Here is a 17,500-nt window from a genome sequence, read left to right as displayed (position 1 = left end):
GTCAAAATGACAAGTTAAAGCACATTATGTAATTTTGTCAAATTATATACATGAACTTGCTCCCGGGTCTTTCAATGTTTCAAGCTGTACTTTCCTTCAAAATGGAGTGGCATACTTGTATGGGTTACGCCACCACAGAAATCCTTGTATGTTATGGTTGTGGTGAATTAGGCCATGTAAAGAAATTGTGCCCGAAAGATTGCAAAATCAAACTGTTAACCAAGGATCCTCACAGCACCAATTACCTGTCTCAGTTAATGATACCAATACAGAACCAGAAGCTTCATATGAAGCACCTGCTGTTATAAATAAAGCACGAAAAGATCTCTTTCATCTTCTCAAAGCACCGCTGCACACGGAACAAAAGTACTTATTGCTTTAGCGGTCCCTCGTTCATTTGCACAGGTGGTCGAGGGGACGTGTCTCTCAACACATGCCTCGCGTGCTTCCGTTTCACCAGATGGTCCCTCCTTTGAGTCACCTGGCACCTCTAAAAAGCTATGCAATGATGTTAATGATTTCATTCTCCTCTTTCTTCCCTTCCCCTTCCTTCTTCTTCCTTCCTCTCTTCCTCGTCCTACCACTCGTCTTGCTCTTTCTATTCCTCCTCTTCATCTTCCTACCCCTGGTTCACAACCTACAAGTGCCTCCAAGACTGCATTTATCACCCCCATACTCTCTGAGTTACCTCAAACTTTGCAGGACTTCTGCTGAAGATGACAGTCTCACTATTATTATAGCAAATGACAGACCCAAGGATGTATCCACTGAGTGTGCCCCTCCAGCATCTTTGGTTCCCCCTCCTAAAACATCCATGGATATTGAGCAAACGAGGGGAGACCCTGAGGAGAATCAGGAAGACAATTCAGAGGGTGGCTCCTCTCTTAAATCGAGTGCACAGTTGCATTTGGTGAAGAGCTCCCCCCACCCCCAGATAGTAATCTTGAAACTACAATTTCTACTTCCCACATCTTAGATTTTTTTTCAAAAAAATACTCGTAAGAAACGAGCAAACCTAAATGATTTTTTCCCCAACTTACATGCTTTTGTCCAAAAATCACAAAACGTTGTTACGAACCAGGAAGCTGTTGCCAGCCATATATAGTGCTCCTTGCATGAGATTAAAAAGATACATTGTTAAAATAAAGAAGCATTTCAATACATAAATATTTGAAGACATAAACTTCAGCCACTATTTCCCTTTTGATTCGAAACAAGATTGAATATAAACGGTGGGCATAATCTATCTATATAGATCTCTATCTCTCTATATCTCTCTATATCTCTCTATATCTCTCTATATCTCTCTATATCTCTCTATATCTCTCTCTATCTCTCTCTATCTCTCTCTATCTCTCTCTATCTCTCTCTATCTCTCTATATATCTCTATATATCTCTATATATCTCTATATATCTCTATATATCTCTATATATGTGTATATATCTCTATATATCTCTATATATCTATATATATCTCTATATATCTCTCTATATCTCTCTATATCTCTCTATATCTCTCTATCTCTCTATCCCTCTATCTCTCTATCTCTCTATCTCTGTATCTCTCTATCTCTCTCTCTCTCTCTCTCTCTCTCTCTCTCTCTCTCTCTCTCTCTCTCTCTCTCTCTTGTGCAGCCTGTGGCTGCTGGTTGCATCATTGATTAGGACGCGGCTATGCCGCTGATGCAGGGCCCCCCTTTCCAGTGCACTGGTACTCATTTTGCTGACCTTGGAAGGATGACAGGCCGAGTCAACCTCCTGTTGTATTAATTCAGCGGCCCAACGGGGCTTGAACTCAGGACCCTAGGATCCCAAGCCGCCACCCTAACCACTAAGCCAACACCAGGCTGGCATAATCCCTAATGTAAAGTTGAAACAATGCAGCTTGTTAATAATGAAAAAGTAGATATTATTATTTTACAAGAAACTCAATCAACTGCGAATTGCATTGCAGATTGGAAGCTGAAGTTGAAAGGCACTTGGTTTTTTTTGTAACACGGCCTCTGTGAGTGCTGGTATTGCTTTTTTTTATATTTCTGCATGCCCTCCCATCTCCTCTCTTGTTTTTAAAAAAATTGTACCTGCTTATTTAACTTCAACTGAACTATATATATATATATATATATATATATATATATATATATATATATATATATTGAAAATATATATAGAAAATATATATAGAAAATATATATCGAAAATATATATATATATATATATATATATATATATATATATATATATATATATATATATATATATATATATATATACATACATATATATATATATATATATATATATATATATATATATATCAGTGGATTTTTATTGTCAATATTTATTCTCCAAGTGATAGCACAGCCAGGGCAACTTTTTCAATGAATTATTTTCCTTCCTTAATCATCTTGCCCCTAATACCCTATTGTACTTAGGTGGTGACTTTAATTGTACATTAGACCCAACCAGAGATCAGAACAGCAATGAACCTTTGTCCACACTTTTGTCACGACATGATCTCAGTGATGGTTGGCGGTTTCAGCATGGGAACACGCAATAATTTACTTAGTGTCATTGCCTGTTAAATAACTTGTTGCTTGCAAGACTTGATACATTTTATATCAGTCTTTCTTTTTTTTTTAACCTGATCAGTTTTACTGACCTTACTCCTGGATTTTCTGACCATTTTTTAATCAAATTGCATCTTTATTTTCTTATTTCTCAGAGGCATACTTCTCATTGGTCATTTAATGTCTCTCTTTTAAATGATTCCTTTTTTAAAATTATCCTTAAAAAAAAAAAAGTCTGGCAAGAGTGACCCCAGTTTTTGCTCGCGACTATCACAATTGTACTGTGACATGAATATTTATTTTTCTTTATGCAATTTTATTGTCGGTTTACTGTTAAACTCTAAAGATACTGAAGAATCTGCTCTTACAAATTATTGTAATAACCAAAGGGAAATTAACAGGTTATAAAATGAGGAAAGCTCAACTTCTTACTCTCTCGACATTGAACCCCAATTGATAAACCCCTATTAAGAAAGCTAAATTGTTTTTAAGGCCCTTGTTATGGCCAGACTATGTGTAGAGTTGTATTTTCACCAAAACTTAGATAATTTAGAACTGTTTAAGCAGAAATGGTGTTATCGGAATACATTGAATAAAGTAAACAACAATGATCTGAAATTTTCATTTTAACTGTGTACATACTGTTATATATTTTACCCTCCTTTTTATAGTTGTTGTTTTGTTATATTGTTATGTTTTATATTTGTTATACATCATAATATTTGTTGTTTTGAATGCCTTGTCTAATTTTTTTTTCTAACCTTGTTTAAATAAAGGTATACAAAAGTCAAAGTGTGTGTCTATGTGTCTCTGTCTGTCCTCATTTTTCTCTTCCCTCTTCTTCTTCCCTTTTCTTCTTATCTTCTCTCTCCTCTTCCCTGTTCTCTCTCCTTTCTTCTTTTCTTATCTCTCCTCTTCCCAGTTCTCTCTCCTTTGTATCTTTTCTCTTCTATCTCTTTATTTGTATTTTATTATTCTTGAAAGTTGTTTTCGTTTTTGGGTCGAACATTTTTATTTCACCATCCAATCCAAGTACATAAAACCTTATCGACCTGCCTTTATATTGACAAAAAGTCGGTTTTATCAATTAATGATTATTTGATCTGATCATTACCTTCCATTTCAATTCACATCATTTACGAGAAACCATTTACATTTTACAGGAGAGATTTACAATCTTATTCACAAACAAAAGTTGATTTTCTCAAAATTGAAATGATTGGACATAAGTAAGGAAATTAAATTTTACAAATCTGGGAAAAAGGAGAGGATAGGAAATAAAAAGAAGGGTTGGAAGTTGGGAAAGAAGGGAGAAAAAAAAGAGGGAAATATGTTGAAAAGAGGGGCATTGGAGAAGGAGAGGCATGGGGTATGGATGGATGAGGTGGAAGATGAAGGAAGAGTTCCGTATTCAAAATATTTTGCTCACATAATGTATACATCTCCACAACCTGGTTGATATCAAATTAATTTCAGTACGTGAAAATACAGTTCGATGCTCAACAAAAACATCCACATTCATGATGACCTCCACCACCGAAGGTGGATGGAGGTTATGTTTTCATCAGTGTCTGTTCATGAACAGATGTTTCACCCCTCTCTCTCTGTTTGTCTGTTTTTCTGTCCATATGTTTGTCTATCTGTTTGTCTATCCATTTGTGAGCAGGATGTCTCAAAATGTTGTGGTCGGATTCAGACAAAATTTGGTGGGCAGGCTGGGTGTGTGACAAGGACAAAATGATAAGATTTTGGTGAAGATCTGGATATGGATTCGGATACCAGAATTTTTTAAGTGATTATTCACATTTGAGAGATAGAGCCATGATATTCCTAGCATGATATTCCAAAAGGTTGTGAATAGATTATGACAAAACTTTGTGGATGAGTTGGTTAGGTGACAAGAACAAGCGGATTTGATTTTGGTTAAGGTGTAGATTCAGATCCGACCTATCAGTGGGATAGAAAATGTAAACTGTTCATCCTGGGAGAGGTATGCACTCTACCGAGTGCTGATCTAGCTTTGTCCTGTTTTCATGCTTATTAATTCATTTAATTGGATTAATGACCTGAAATTCTCATTTGCTGATGAAATTCATCATTTCTTTGGCTTGTATTATCTATCAGCTTGACTGTTATACATGTTTCTTTGTTTAGAAGCCATGTGAAGTGTGATTTAGGAGGTTTTGAAAACTATTTCAAAAGATTACGTAAACGACTGAGCAAACACCTAGGAGAGCTGTTCTCTTTGAGCTACTCTCGTCCTGAAAGAATGCACTCATTCAAGCATTTCTATCACTTAAGGAAGCATCTTTGGTAGTCATATTCTGGAATGGTTCACAAAAGTGTTGTCATACATTAAATAACTCTCAGCATTGCAGGAAGCATTTCATTATACGGTAGCAATCGGAGAAAGTTGGATGAGTCAAGATCAGAACATGATGTATTTAGATGTTATTTTTTAAAGTGTGTTCTTTATAGTCTTGCAACAATGTGAAAAACACAGAACAGAAGAGGAAAAGTTCCTTTTAAAATTAAACAAAAGTTGATTTTCTCAAAATTGAAATGATTAGACATGCTCATTATCAAAAAAATTCATTTCACATGGTTATATATAAACACAATGTAAACACTTGTTCAACTAGAATGGCACGCAGTTGAGCGCAAACCTCCAGCAGGCTGAACTCCTGAACAGTTTATGTTTTGCATCCCACGAATAGGCTGGATATGGATCTGGACATAACCAAAATCGAATCGGCTTGTTCTCGTCACCTAACCAATTAATCCACCTAGATTTGTCATAACTCGTCCATAATGATTTGCAATATCGTGCTCCATATCGTTTTTGTCCCCATATCTCAATGGTGAAGAATCACTTGTAAAATTTAATAATATCTCGTATCCAGATCCGGATTTCGATCTTTATTATAATCGAATTGATTCGGCCTTGTCACACATCCAACCCGTCCAAAACGTTTCGTCCAAATGCGTCCATAACCTTTTGAGATATCGTACTATATATCGGTTTTGCCCTATCATTCAATGGTGAAGAATCACTTTAGAAAATTATCGGATCCAGATCCGGATTCGGATCTTCACCAAAAACATAAATTTAATTCACATAAATATACGAACTGGCCTAAATATTAATACTCAGAGATAATTTATCTTAACAAATTCCCTTTGTGATTCAGAGAAAGAAAATAAAGAAACAGGAGTGTTAGAAAGTGGTTCCAGCAAAAATCCCAGATGAGAAGTGAGGTTTATTATCAAGTAAAACTTTAAATATAAAGCAGGAAAAATATTCATCTTACTGAATCACAAATTATGACAAAACAATTGAAAGAAATCAGCAATGAAGGATAATCTTCTAAGAAGAATCAAGGACTACTGTGTGGCTGATTTCCAGGCTAAACTTCCAGGCAAAATAATTGTATACTTTAACTAGAATGGCACTCAGTAGAGCACATACCTCCGCAAGTCTGAACACTGACGTTTTGTATCCCACTGTTAGGCCTTGACGTTTTGTATCTGCTGATCCAACAGTTTTTAATAATGCCAGGAATTTAACCCAAGACGGACAGCTGCTGCCTCTGCACCATCCTATTGGACTCAAGATGCACTTTGATAGCACATTTCAATTAATCCTGCAGGTTCTCGATGAGGTTCAAGAGTTTTGGGGATTATGGCAGTCAAATACGATGTTTAAAGTCCACATCATGCTCTATTATACTGTTACAAGGACTGCTCACCATATTGACAAGTGGAAGGTAAATGAAAGCACAGAATGTTGTTGTGGTCATCAAGATAAGCAGTCCGACACATAGTGCATAACTGCGCAAAGAAATTCACGGGGGCTTTGGCAAAAATACATGAAGCCACTGATGCTGCAACCAAGTGGCTTTCATCACTCAACCAACAGTTAGTGTCTACATAATCATACGAAAGAAGAATAATTATGTTTTGAACCACTTTGCTACGATGGATGGTGGTATTGATAACAAGAAAGTACCCATCCTCGACTGTGTCGTACTTGAAAAAGTTTAATGGAAAATCTTGAGAGTGCTTAAAGTTCTCTTGCTATTGAGGCCCCGTCTAACCGTCCCACCAAAATAACACCTTTTTCAAAGATAGACAATTTTTTCCTCTTCCTATGGGCTAACAGGATGGCCTAAATGAATGCACACTCACCTCTAAGCCATCTTGCCTGGGTTCGAATTCTGACCCAGCTATAAACTTTCATCCTGGTGTTTCACAGACAGGGTGATTCATTCATGTGTGTGCCGTCCCTTGGATGGATGTTAAACACGCGTCCTGTCTGCCGACATTCATTGGTAGACGTTAAAACTCCTGCAGTGTCCTTCGTGAAGAGTCGGTGAACTATCACCAACACCATGAACAAATTCCAAATTCCTGCCCGAGCCAGCAGAGGGCATTGTATCAGCAGCACAAACGCCCTCAACCAATGATGCTACCCCGCAGCCTTGTTCTGCATACGGAAGAAGAAAACCTCTTCCTATTCCAGAACAATTGATTGACTCATAATATACACTTTTATAATTAACATCGACGAATTATTTAGAATTTAGCTATCTCCTTGACTTACTTGCATCAACAATCTATAGATGACTCCCTTATTAACAATACTGCAGGTTTTGTAATATTTTTCCAGGCAAGTTCATTGTGTATAATTTAAATTCCTAACCTATGATTTGTGTGTCACATGCAGTGCTTAGATAATTCTTACCAGTGTCATTAAATTGCTGTCATGATTTTAAGTAGTTATCTAGTTCAGAAAATTAGTACTCTAGTTCACTGTTATGTCATATTCACTTTTCTCCAACCTTGATTTGTTAGAGCACTGAACGTTGCTTATGGTGTGTAAAAAACAGACTATTTTTGGTGCCAACTCTTCTACAAATGTCCCATATAATTCCCATTTCCAATGGGAATTTAGTGGGGTTTCAGCCGAGTTGAAAATCCTCCCTATGGGAATTGCACACAATAACATAGGGTAAAGTTTGGGACCACTACTGATGCTTCATCACCGGCATTGCACTGACCTACATACTGTGTAATGAACGTGACGCTTATCGATGGGAGACTTATCAGGTTGTCATAAGACATAGCCTGCAGAAAGAATGTAGGTTGGTGCATGATTAAGACGTGACAGATGAGGCTTCCAAATGTTTGGTCACATCAGAGGCCGAATGTGAACACGTAGGTGATGTTCACATTTCTGTGCAGGGGGGAGCTGGAACCTGCGATTCAGGTGTATATTTTTCTGCGATTCAGGCGTCAGATTTTGTGGTGCGTCTTTTAATCATAGGATACCACAAGCAGAAAACGAACAATAACTCAGCAAACTGGAAGTTTTTAAATCAATGACTGATGACGTATCAATGACTGATTGGGGGGGGGGGGCTTTACATATGACAGTTATATCAGCGTGGCGTGAAAAGGAGACTCGGAGGTGGAACGATATGCGGGTTGTGAAAATTGATCCTAGCTAGAAAAATTGCGAGAAATCATATTTTTGTACATTTGTGGAAATAATCGTTTTATAGAGGGTTGTATACTTTAGAAATATATTTTGAATTATGTTTTTAGTTTGTTACCAATTTGTCATCTTTTGCATTTGCAACAATTGGATTGGACCAGGAGGCAAGAACTCGTATGTTTTACTTTAATGACTGAAGCACAGTCTGAGAGGGGGGTTGTTATTACTGGCAGAGAGAAGGTCTGTACAGAAACTCATTTTGACTATTAATGATCACCTTATCGTAGCCTTGAATAACAATATTTCAGCTGACCAAGCAGTCAATAATTTCCCCCTTACTTTTCCCCCTTAAAAAGGCTTACCAAGCCTTTGAAGAAATAGATATAGAAGTGCATAAATTGATGCAGCGTGGAGATGAGAAGGATCTCTCTGGCTCTGGTTGTTGTTTTTTAATCCCTGGGATTGCACTTGAAATTGCCATCACCGAGGAGTTGTTCACCTCCACCCCCCCCCCCCCGTCAAAATATTTTCTGTTAATGTTGATTGAGGAGTTGTTAAAATGATAAATACACGCTGCATCCTTTTTGAACAAAAACTGATTTTAAAATGTTGTTGTAACCACACAAACAGTATAGCATCAGCAGGACATTGTGGTAAACACGATTTTTTTAATGTAATGGAGTTTGGTTTCACTGGATGCAGATCATTCTGTTCGGCTTATAACGTGGATCGGATGGGATTCCACACATCCATTGTTGTAATCTCAAAAAACTGTACGTGATGAAGCACAGGAAATGAACCAATGAAACTCGTCATTGCATTGCTGTATTTCGATCCGACATTAAAAAAAAAATGTCATGAAAAAATAATCTTGGAACGATTTGAGCTCGACATGTACAGATTCAAAACTTGTCCTGTCAAATATCCGTTATAATCATGTCAAACTTTGATATAAGGGGTCATAAGTTTTCAATCTGTACATCTAGAGCTTAAATAGTTCCAATATTATTTTTTCATGACTTAATTTTTTTAGTGTGAGAAATGTATTAGCGATATATTTTTAATTGCAATGGGACTTTTCAGCTTTATATCGCTCTTGCTCTGTTTCGCTTGCAATTTGTAAAAGTCAGAAATAACAAAAAAAAACCCATGATGTCTGTCAATTTTATCCCCTCCCACTGGAAACTTTACAAATCGCACACAAATTGGCTATTGAATATCCAAAGGATTTGTCTGCAGATATCTCTCCCAATGAAATGATTTGATTCATTAGTTTCGTGGAATTATTTGACTGTCTCGAGCTTCAATGCTGCAAAATGAACAATTGGAGAAACTTGTATAAATGCGAATAATAACAATATCTATGTCTATAATATTATAAATGTTTATTAACATCTATCTATAATTCCAGGTGTGTGTGTGTGTGTGTGTGTGTGTGTGTGTGTGTGTGTGTGTGTGTGTGTGTGTGTGTGTGTGTGTGTGTGTGTGTGTGTGTGTGTGTGTGTGTGTGTGTGTGTGTGTGTGTGTGTGTGTGTGTGTGTGTGCGACCGCAGTTTCTCGATGAACGCCAGTCCGATCTGATTGAAACTTGCCAGGAATATTCCCGGGGCCCCACGGATGTGCCTTTTCAAGGTTTGATATCAATCGGACGAGCGGTTCCCAAGTTACGGCCATTTATCTGTCGACCAATGACAAGACACGGTGCTATGACATCACGAATGACGTCACATATAATGTTTATTTATTTATTTCTTGCACAATTGACGGTCCGATGTGATTGAAACTTGTCAGGAATATTGCTGGGGACCCGCAGATGTGCCTTTTCAAGGTTTGATATTAATGTCTATGTGTCTTAATATTAATGTCTGTGTGTTTGATAGGGGGAGAGGGGGGGGGGAGAGAGGGGGGGAGAGAGGGGCGTCACAATTCAAGAGAGGGGGAGAGAGGAGGTGCGAGAGAGGGCGCGAGAGGGGGAGAGAGGGGAGGAGACTCATATAGATTATCCATATATACTTATAGATAGGCGAGAGAGAGGGGCGTCACAATTCAAGAGAGGGGAGAGAGGAGGGGCGAGAGAGGGAGCGTCACAATTCAAGAGAGGAGGGCCGAGAGAGGGGGCGAGAGAGAGGGGCATCACAATTCAAGAGAGGCCGAGAGAGGAGGGGTGAGAGTGGGGGCGAGAGAGAGGGGAGAGAGAGGTGGGGCGAGACTAGGGGGGAGAGGGGGTAGAGAGAGGGGGTGAGAGAGGTGGCGTCACAATTCTTCGTCGTTTCACATGACGTCACAATTGATGCTGGGGACCTGAGTATGTTTCCGAGGTGTTTCCCAAGTTATGGCCATTTATGATACGGTTTGTCCGATCTCATTGAAACAATGCCCCAATCCAATCGTCGTTTACGAGAGCGAAGGAACGAAGCTGCACATACTGGCACGCACCGACGGGCCCGAACTAGTTTTATAAAATTTATTTAAAAAATTAATTTATAAAATTTCCCCAATACAGCAGAAGAGGTGGATTTGTAAGCGCGCGCGCGCGTGTGTGTGTGTGTGTGTGTGTGTGTGTGTGTGTGTGTGTGTGTGTGTGTGTGTGTGTGTGTGTGTGTGTGTGTGTGTGTGTGTGTGTGTGTGTGTGTGTGTGTGTGTGTGTGTGTGTGTGTGTGTGTGTGTGTGTGTGTGTGTGTGTGTGTGTGTGTGTGTGTGTGCATGTCTGTCCAGGCCATAACTTTTTACCATTTGAACTTTTGTCATCAAATGTTCAACAAACCTTCATTATGAGCTGTGCCGCTGATTCAGTGTGCCACTGATGCGGTGCCCCTGTTACCACTAAGCTGGTACTCATTTTGCCGACCTCAGAAGGATGACAGGCTTAGTCAACCCACCTGGTGTTATTTAAGTGGAATGACAGGGGCTCAAGCTCAAGACCCTAAGATCTTCGACCAGCCACCTTAACCGTTAAGTTAACACCAGGCATATTATCATAATAGTATTATGCCACCAAATCTGGTAATAATAGGAGTTCCCTTAAAATGAAGTTCAACACAGGGTGAAGCTGTTCGGCCCATCAAGCCTGTACTATGATTGCCAACCTATCGTTATTTGTCCATGCTCTATCATTTTAGCATGCTGAGCATCAACTGTCAAGCAAAGAAGCAGTACGTACTGCTTCAAGATTGTGACTGATTGTGACTGATATGAAGTCATATCAAGGATTTTTAAATCCTTGATATGACTCAGCCAGGGTTCGAACGGCCGACATCCCAGACTCAAAGTGAAAACTCCAACCATTAAACCACCGAGTCTGGTTTTTAAACCTCTGCGTACCTTTCTGTCACTAATGATGACTAAAATCTCAGCTGAACATTCCCTTTAGCAAGATGGGTCTTGTCAATCTACGACATGAGGTGGGCATCTGATTGCACTCAATATTTTAAGTATTGAAAGGAACATACTCAAACATAACAGCCTATTTCCTTTTTGTGGCTCTTCGTTAGTCAGTTAAGTTGCATCTTATTTTGAGAATCTTTAAATCGATTCCAAAAATATGTTCATCGAGTAAATCTTCTGTAAAGGAATATACATTGATTTTTAGACGTTTGACCCAACAAAAGCTTGAGTGCCCTGGGCCTATTCAAGGCTTTTGTCCAGCCATGTCTACCATTAGCTATGTTGGTCATGATTCCCTTAATCTATGCCGTGTGTATTAAATGCTACATGCTATGTTCGCGTTCAACAGCCACCCTATGTCTTTTATATCATTGTGCTGTATATGTGGCTATGATTTGACAGCAGTATCTATAAATCTTCTTCTTCTTCTTCTTGCGTATGGCAGCTTTGCTGCTGGGTAGCTATAATTTTGTTGGGGCGTGACTATGCCGCTGATGCTGTGCCCCTCTACCAGTATACTGGTACTCATTTCACCCACCACGGAGGATAACAGGCTGAGTCAACCCCACCTGGTGTTAACTCAGCAGCCAACAGGGCTCAAACTCAGGACTCGAAGATCCCAAGCCAGAGTCGCCCTAACCACGAAGCCAACACTCGGATGTACTTATAAATGAGAAGGAATGAAAAACCGAGACAATGTGAGCGGAAGAGAATTCTCATACAAAGATAATCAATCACCTCTGTCCGATGGACAAGCTGCTGAGTTCCATCATCATTGAGACGATAAATCTCGAGGAATGGGTCAGACTTGCTGAAAAAATCCTACAACAGAAAACCATGGAAACAATAGTTACAATATATAAATATATATCAAAAAAGCACTTCATTTTGAATTTTTCTCAAATTTTCCAAAGTATAATACATCTCTGCATTAGATATGACATATTCCTGAAAATATCCTTGTGAATACCAAGCAAGTAGAAAGTTTATGGTCTTTGTGGGCATGGACAGCACCATCATTACACCCACACAATTTTTATCAATAGGAACAATTAAAAGTAAATCCGAACAGCACAAAACCTCCATGTGATGCCATCATCATTTATCACTGCATCTCAGCATGGTGTGCAGAGGAGAGAAAAAACAAATGCTGCGATGCCAATCTCCATTTCAAAAGGTTCCTGGCAGTTCGTTTGATGCTCCACCACATCTTGTAAGAGCATGTGCCCCATAACCTGCAGTGCCAATTACTCGGTTTTTTATGTTCGAGCTTCCTCTCTGTGGTGTTACCTTTCATACATGTGTCTCTCACCATGGGCATTCCCACTTCAATCAACCCCTGCCACAAAAAAAAAATTATCTAATCATCTCGCATCGGCTCGCATAACCGTAGCAGTTTCCGATTCGATAAACTCATTTTAAAGCAATAACTTGAAGATTTACATTTCTCATTCCCTCGTTTCTGCAATGCTCCATATAGCATCATGTGCTTCAAGTATGATCTCGAGATGACCTTGTGATTCCTGCAGCATCTCTTCTTTCCTTGTGAGTACCATGTGATGGAAGCAGAATTCATTCACGAGGAACTGTACATCATCGTTGTGGTGTACAACCACGTGCTGCTCGAGATTTTGAGCAAAGGTTTAACTTAACTAAGTGTTTAATTGTCCTACATGGCATTCCATTGAAATAAGAATTATGACAGGATTTTGAGCCATTTAATATTCCATGTGCACGTATAGATGGGCACTCGGTTAGCGCATACCTCCGCCGAGAGAGCTGAACAGTCTACGTTTTGTATCCCACTGAGAAGCTGGATCTGGATCCAGATTTGAACCCAAATTCAAAATGGCTTGTTGTTGTCACCTAGTCAACTCATCCACCAAGTTTCATCCGAATCCATCCACAACTGTTTAAAATATCATGCTATATATCGTGTTTGGCCCCCATCTCTCAATGGTGAAGAATCACTTATAAAATTCAAAAAATTCATTCAGATGTTCAACAAAACGAATGAATTCTTCCTTGTCACACACACCCAACCTGTCCACCAAGTTTCGGTCAAATCCGTCCACAACTTTTTGAGATATTGTGCGATGTATTGGTTTTAGCCCTCTCTCTCAGAAGTGAAGAATCCCATAAAAATTGGGTAAGGGGAGGGCGCCATCGCCGACAAGTTCATCGGACAACTTTCCGCCAACAAACACATTCTCCCACGGTCAGCATGGCTAACATGTTCGGCAATGAACCACCTAGAATGGACTGGTGGGCCCCAGACCTGCCCTCTGCATTTGCCGCCTTTAAGCAGTATGCTGTCAATTCGTATTCAGGGGACGCCTCACTGGGATGAGCCCAGAGGAGCAAATAGCATACATCGTGCTGTGGGTAGGACAGCAAGGCCTCCGCATTTACAATTTGTGGGACCTATCTGATAATGATTGCAAAAAAACAACCCAAGAAAATATGGGAGAAGTTCACGACACATCAATAGCTGAGGACTAATTTCCGACTCAACCCTTTCCAACTATAGAAGTATAAACAGGAGCCTGCTGAATCCATCGAAGAATTCATGACTATATTGCGGCTACAAGCTCAAAAGTGCAGATTTGACACCACTAAAGTGCTGGAACACCATATAATTGAACAGCTAATAATCAGCACCAGGCACAAGAAAGTCTAAGAAACACTGCTGGGCAAGGATGAGACCCTCACATTGGACAAAGCAGTGGACCTGGTTCGTACCGAAGAGACCACCCAGGCACACTGAGAACAATTCACTAACGACACTGCAGTCTACGCTTTTCAGTAGTCCAACAGTCAAAATGACCATTGCCGATGATGTGGTGGGGTTCACTCCTGGGGCCCCAGAACCAAGTGCCCAGTTTCGGGATCCACCTGTGATGCATGCGGCAAGAGAGGGCACTGGAAAGCCGTTTGCAAATCCACCCAGCGACAACGCACACCCAGCAGAACTCGGCAGCTGCACAGAGGCCCCCCCCCCCCCCCATGGAGGTCCAGCAAACCTGACTGCCATATGCATTCTGCCACTGGGCAACCTGCACGTGCTCCAACCTCCCTTAATCTGGAGGAAGCGTTTGAGACACTGACATTTTATGTTGTGCAGGCTGCTCCCTCCGGCCTCACCCTGAACAGAGTGAGATGAAGTCTTTGCCATTATAGATGTTTGACTGGACAACTGTCCCAACACTCCAGCCACTCTCAAAGCCAAGATAGACACAGGTACTCAGGGAAATGTTTCACCGCTCAGAATGTTCAGAATAATGTTCCCACACAAGCTCGACTCACACCTTTCCCAAAAATGGTGCTACTACCCCGAAAAAGACTACCCTCCAATGCATATGGGGGATCTAACATACCTCACTTTGAGGCTATATGTATACCATGCTCATAGCAGGGCAGAATAGCCGATGCCGAGTTCTATGTTACAGAATCTGATGGCTCAACCATATTAGGCCCACCAACATCATCTGCCTTACGGCTCGTTGTGCTCAACTGCACTGTGAAGGACAAGGAGAAATCACCGCAGCTATCGGTCACATCCAAAGATGACCGATGTATCGGTCATATCGGTCATGTCAAAGGGAAGTTACACATCACAACAAATAATACCATACCTCCATCCATTCATGCACCTCACTGCTGAGCCATACATATCTGGGACGAAGACAAGCGCGAGCTCAATGAGATGGAAAACCTTGGCATCATTACAAAAGTGACAGAACCTTCTGCAGGGTATCTAGCCAAGTCCACACAAGAAAACCCAATGGTCAGCTCCGGATATGTCTTGACCTGAAAGACCTCAACAAAGCTATCAAAAGGCCCCACTACCATATGCCAATGCTGGAGGAAATCACATCAAGCTTCCACAATGCATCAGTATTCTCTAAGTTGGATGAGTGGCATGGATACTGGTCGATCGAGCTGGACGATGAGTCCAGCATGCTCACATGCTTTAACAGCCCGTTCAGCCATTATCGATTCCTCAGGCGCCATTCAGTCTCAACATGAGCCAGGACGCAGTCCAACACAAAATGGATGTGATCCTGGAGCACTGCCAAGATGCAGAAGGTATTGCTGATGACATTATCGTCCATGACTGGACTGATGATGAACACGGCATCAACCTTCATCATCTCATGGCCAGTGCCCACAAACATGGTCTTGTCCTTAACATCGACAAATGTTTTTTTGGCCTGATCTTTGCCTCAAATGGGCTTCACCCTGACCCTGGTAGAAGTGAAGCGATCAGAAAATTGAAGACAACCGCTAATGTCACAGAACTGCAACAGTTGCTCAGAATCTCGACCGACAAGGCATCATTCTTACCGCATCTATCAGAACAAGCAAAACCACTCAGATAACTCCTTAAACACGGTGCTAGCTTTGAATGGACTCCATTCCACCAACGAACATTCAGCTTGGTCAAAAAACTACTCTGTCGACAGACGACGCTCAGCTACTATGATCCACACAGGCAGACCCTCATACAGGTGTAGGCATTGACTGTATGTACGGACTTAGTGCCACTCTATGCCAGAATGGCAGGCCCATAGCATTCGCTTTGAGGACGCTCAGTGATAATGAAACCAGAAAAGCAAACATCAAACGCGAACTACATGCAGTAGTTTCGGGTGCAAGAGGTGCCAAATGTACGTCGATGGAAGTATCTTTACTGTGGAATCCAACTATAAACCATTCGATATGATTCACCTCAAGAACCTCTCAGCAGCACTGAAGTGACTTCAATGCCTGCTTCTCTGTATTTTACCTTATGACCTGACTATTGTGTACATCTCCGAGAAGGACATGCTGCACGGCTGATGCACTGTCTCGATTGCCAACCATGGGGGAACCACGTCGACACCCTCGACACTGATGTATCCAACAGTCTTGTCCAGTTTTCTGCAAATAAGCTTGAAGAACTACACCAGTCTATGCACAAGGATGAAGAACTGCAGCGACTGAAACACATCATCATCAATGGATGGTCAGTTCAACGATTGTCCGTACCTCACCAGCTTCACCAGTACTGGGGCAATAGGAACTATCCATCGAAGATGGGGTCATTATGGCTCGAAGATGGCTCCGCACTAATACCTGCATCTTCTGGAATGACATCAATAAGGACACAGAATTAATGACATGGTGCTGCAGTACCTGCCAGGAATATCAGAGATCACAACAACCTGAGCCACCGTTACAGTAAGAGATATACCAACCAGACCATGGTAAACTGTTACAGCTGATCTATTCTTCTTCGACCACACAGAGTGCCTATTCATATGTGACTACTACTCCAAATTCCTTTTCATCAAGAGGATCAGCAGTAATCCGAGCAGCCATGCAGTCTGCCAGATACTCAGGTCCTTCTTCTCTGAGCACGGCCTGATCACGTTGTTACAGACAATGGGCCGCAGTTTGCATCCAAAATGTTCGCCAACATTGTGGAGAAATGGGAATTTGACCACGTTACCTCGATCCCTCATTTTCCCATCCTCTGACGGTTTCATCGAACATCAAGTCCAGACAGTTAGGAACATTCTCGTCAAAGCCAAACATGCTGGTGTGGATCCATTAATGGTTCGACTGATCCTGCACTTCACACTTATCGACCACTCCCTTCCGTCACCTTCTGAACAATTAAACCAACACACTCTCAAGACAAACATCCCAATGTGCATCCCAAATACTGATGCAGGGAAGGACAATGCCGTGTTTTGACTTCAACAACTTCACTATCAACAAAAGACGTATTTTCATCATCATGCCGGACTGCAACTATGCAACCTCAACCGAAGTCAGCCTGTTTGTGTCCAGGACAACAACACAGCAACTGTGATGGGTACGTGCCACAAACCCTGCGTGTATATATATATATATATATATATATATATATATATATATATATATATATATATATATATATATATATATATATATATATATATATAGTGTATGTGTATACATATATATTGTTACAGATCTGGAAACCATATGCATTCAAGCATACAGATGTCCCAAAGGTCA

The 17,500-nt window shown here is 40.5% G+C and overlaps 2 protein-coding genes across 3 annotated transcripts in view; both read right to left on the bottom strand.

Annotated features, from left to right (window-relative positions):
• The window catches only part of LOC147022917 (uncharacterized), a 395,784-nt gene that overhangs the window by 84,688 nt on the left and 293,596 nt on the right, over positions 1 to 17,500 (bottom strand). The gene's annotated exons all lie outside the window — the stretch shown is intronic.
• LOC147022920 (copine-4-like) overlaps positions 1 to 17,500 on the bottom strand; it is a 263,594-nt gene that overhangs the window by 167,402 nt on the left and 78,692 nt on the right. For both annotated transcript variants that reach the window (XM_085887892.1, XM_085887893.1), the window contains one exon: positions 12,191 to 12,274. In XM_085887892.1, the coding sequence (XP_085744018.1) occupies positions 12,191 to 12,274 (84 nt within the window). The remainder of the gene's footprint in view (positions 1 to 12,190; positions 12,275 to 17,500) is intronic.

Source organism: Eptatretus burgeri, chromosome 7, assembly GCF_056783735.1.
Source record: "Eptatretus burgeri isolate ZD-2024b chromosome 7, Ebu_testis_v1, whole genome shotgun sequence".
Lineage (NCBI taxonomy): Eukaryota > Metazoa > Chordata > Myxini > Myxiniformes > Myxinidae > Eptatretus > Eptatretus burgeri.
This window is presented reverse-complemented; position numbering and strand designations above follow the sequence as displayed.